The 4,027-nt window shown below is 49.4% G+C and overlaps 1 protein-coding gene across 1 annotated transcript in view; it reads right to left on the bottom strand.

The window, feature by feature from the left end:
- The window catches only part of RGS9 (regulator of G-protein signaling 9), an 81,255-nt gene that overhangs the window by 35,835 nt on the left and 41,393 nt on the right, over window positions 1–4,027 (bottom strand). Inside the window, exon 12 of the mRNA XM_012662219.1 lies at window positions 1,385–1,500. Within this exon, the coding sequence (XP_012517673.1) occupies window positions 1,385–1,500 (116 nt within the window). The remainder of the gene's footprint in view (window positions 1–1,384; window positions 1,501–4,027) is intronic.

Genomic DNA, 4,027 nt, shown 5'->3' on the forward strand with positions numbered 1-4,027 from the left:
TTATGACTGCACAATTTAGTGTATATATTAAAAAACCACTGAATTGTACACTTTAAAAGGTTGAATTTCATGGCAGGTGAATCCCATTTCAATATACATTTTTTTAAACAAAATCAAATGATTAAACTGATGATTCTTCTGCCCTGTTCATACCCGAAGCCTCAGAAATCTCATGAGGAGATCGGCAACACTACGGTTTAAATAATGCCGGCAAATAGTCTCACCTGTTTCTCAAATAGTCCCACCTGTTTCTCGCTTTTAAGGAACGCACGTGAGATAAACTCAGGGTGTCGTTTGTCATTCCGCCACTAGATGGCACCATAACCACTTATTCGCCAACACGCCCCTTTTCCATCCACGTTTTCTGGATTTTATTACATCAGGGCAATTAGGCTTGATTAGAGAGAAGGATTTTCAACAACCCATATTATAGTGTAATGTTCTGCATCTGGCAGTCAACTAGGCTAAAGGCATGTCCAGTAGGATTAGCGTCAGGAGCAACCCCATAGATAAGTAGGTTTTAGGTAGCAGGCGGCTGAGTGTCGAGGCTCAGAAGTGAAGCTCCCCAGGGCTGGGACTCGGAAAGGAAGTAAATGCATCTTATAAAAATAAATATTTCAATGGAGGTGGTGAAGCCAATTGAACACACAGCCTAGTGAAATAGGTTCTAATCCGGCCTCTTGGTTTTCCCAGATGTGCAATATATTTAAGAACTCGCAAGTGCTACCACGAGAAGACATCCAGAGATGGGATATAAGATGTGGCCCTTTCCATTCCATTAAAATCCGCGCACTCCCAAGGCCCTGAAGAAATCAGGCCAGGAGCTAAGGCGGTGCTTCTCAATTACCCGCACATTAGAATCACGTGGGGAGTTTTCAAAACTTCGGAGACTCCAACCCCAAGCAATAAAAAGCACTTTCTGGGGATTGGAGCCAGGCAGACATAGGCCTTAAAATATCCCCAGGTGAACCAAATATGCAGCACCACTCAGCTGAAGAAAACCAGGCTCGCGGACAAAAAGAGCAAGACTGTTTCCATTCACTTCTTCAAGTTTCCCCAAAAAGCTGTGCTTAGAGGACGGAGAAGGAAGAACCCCTCTGGTGACAGTAAGGACAGCCAAGATGGAGCCCTCAGAAATGCGAGGGCCGCTAATGTGGATTTTGTGAGCAGATGCGATTTTCCCCCCAGACTATGGGGCTTCTTAGAGCCTATGGAGAGAACGGGTCCTGCACTCGGGGACCATTCTGAAAGCTGTCAAAGGAAGCGCCTATTTAAGGGCATAAGCGAAGCTATGAAAACATTTGCCCAGAAATTCCCAAAACCCTAGGCTAGAGATTAAAGGAGTGTTTCTAAAAGTAAAAAAAAAAAATTTTTAAAGACCCACCACTGAATTCTTTCTTGAGAAAGTACTGGAAGCTCTGTCGACCCTTGGGGTCTCGGATCAATTCGCTGAAGTTGAAGGCCCATCGTTCCACCCGCATCTTGGTTGGGATTTCCACCCTGCAAGGACAAGGACGTGTGAAGGCGCCGACACTCCATGCGAGGCAGGGGCTGTGCCAGGCGGTGGTCTGGGTGGGGGTCAAGGGCGTTAGCTCCCCCAACGCCCATGAGTCCCACAGCCCAGGGCTCAGCCCAATCCTCCTCCTCCCCCCAGTCCCTGCATGAACACGCAAGCTAAGTCATCGCTTGCTAGGAAGATGTAGCCTCAGACAAGTCCCCGAGGCTCATGTCAAGGAGATGGCCATTCCAGAGGGAAGGATGGTGCCCACATCCAGTGTGAGGGACCCTCACACTGGCCCTGCTGCCTTAGCCTTCAGGGCAAAAGAGCTCGAATGCCTCCTCCAATGCCCGGTAACAGTGGTGGGTCAGGCTGCTACCCGGATCAGGAGAGAATTCTGGAGCAGCCCTGGTGGTGGGTGCTACAGTCACTGCCACTCACAGGGTGCTTGTCACCCACCCCAGCTTCTGGTGGGAGCTGGTGGTTCTTCCTGTGCCCGCCTTCAGGCTACAGGAGCCGCTGGGCAGACACCACATGCCATCGGTGTACTCTCTCCCAGAGCTTCCTCTGAGATCCAAGACCACTTCACTTCCATGTTCACAGAGATCTCCCCCGTCCCAGGTAGGACGTGCAAGCCCAGCTAGCAGAGGTCTATCATTCCAGAGAATCCAGAAAATAGTTGGTTTTCTCTCTTTTTCCTTATAGAATTCTCCTAAAGCCAACACAGTCCCTTTGAAACAGAGGTTTCAAGTCCATCCTGCCACGTTTCCCACCGAGGTAGCAGCTGGGATGGGAACCAGGTACAGATCACGTCTGTGGGACCCAAAACAAAGTATGCCAAGCAAGCTCACGCTTCTGACAGCAAGTGTAAAAACAGTAAGAACGCCATGGTGACAGTCACAGCTACCATTCATGGAGCGTCACCACAAGTGAGGTGCTGTGTTTTACACTCATATTGCTGGATCCTTACAAGAACACTACGAGTTGAGCATTATTATCCCATTTCATTGCTGAAGACTGAGGCTAAATACACGCCTTGGCTCACATAACTAGCAAGAAGCAGAGCCAGGATTAAGTCAGCGGTTTGCAAATGTCACCGTGCATCAGAATTGCCTGAAAGTCTCATTGCAACAGCCTGCTGGACCCCAGAGCAGAGCTCCTGATTTTCTAGGTGTGGGTGGAGCCCAGGAGCGTGCATGTCTCACAGGTTCCTGGTGCTGCTGCTGCTGCTGCTGGCCCAGGACCCACGCCCTAAACCAGTCTGAACCCGGGCTACTCACGGAAGCCAGTGGAGCTTTTAAAACACACCAGTGGGGATAAGAGAGCAACACAGACCAATTAAACAAGAGGTGCATGTTGCCCCCCTTATCGGATACACTAGAGACAGACAGAGGCTCCAGAGAACCGTCCTAATAACTAGAGCCCCCAGAGGGTGGGGGAAGCCTCCCCAGAAGGCAGTTCTAGAGCCTTTAGCTTACATGACCCCAGCAGACAGGTGACTCCAAGCTCCAGATAAGTGGCTTCAGCTGCTTCAGCTTCAGTAACCTGTCAGCTGCCCAGAGCAGGCCACGTGGAATAGGTACAAGGTACAATGGCTGCTCTGAGGGCAGAATCAGCCCTGCCCCCAAGGCCATGCCTGCTTCCCTGGCTGGGGGTCGTTGTTACCTGCGAGTTCCTCGCGCCTCAGGAGGTGACAGCCTGGGTGTTGACCCCAGCAGCCGCGAGTACTTGGGCTCCTGTCACCCCGCCTGCCTCACATACTCACGCCATCCCTCTCCTTCCCCCACCTTCCCGAGCTGACCCGCAGACCCTTTTCTTCCTCCTCCCTCTGTGAGGCCGGACTCTCCTCCTGCAGTTCTGCCCTCGCCCCGTCTTCCAAGCGACACGTTTGTGCAGCTACAGTTGCAACAAGTGTTCAAGATTCACAAACAGAGCAAAGGGAGAGGAGTCCCCGCCAGGGCCCAGCCTTCCTGGAACTTACGTTTACTCTATTTAGATATCAGATACGCAAAGCCATAAAGATAATTGTTTTCATTTTCAAAAATAATACATTGTTAAACACAGTCATCATTCGACTCAGCAATTCCACTCCTAGTATACACCCAAGAGAAGGGAAAACAAAAACCTGTACACGAATGCTCATTGCAGCATCATTTGTGGTAGCTAAAACTCAGGGGCAACCCAAACGTCCATCAGAGATGAAGGGATAAACAAAATGTGTTTATCCGTGCGATGAATATTACTCAGCCAGACACAGGGGTGAAGTGCAGATACATCCCGCTACCCGATAAGCCTTGAAAACATTATGCTAAGTGAAAAAAGCTAGTCACGAAAGACCACTCAATGTATGATTCCATTTATACAAAATGCGCAGAATAGGCAGACCCATAGAGACAGAACAGAGATCCATGGTTGCCTGAGGCTGGAGAGCTATGGAGTTTCTTTTTTGGGTGATTAAAAATGTTTTAAAATTGATCGTAGGGATGATGGCACCGCTCTATGAATATGATAAATAGCACAGAATTGTAC

Source organism: Propithecus coquereli, unplaced genomic scaffold (genome assembly GCF_000956105.1).
Source record: "Propithecus coquereli isolate 6110/MARCELLA unplaced genomic scaffold, Pcoq_1.0 Scaffold76, whole genome shotgun sequence".
Taxonomy (NCBI): Eukaryota; Metazoa; Chordata; class Mammalia; order Primates; family Indriidae; genus Propithecus; species Propithecus coquereli.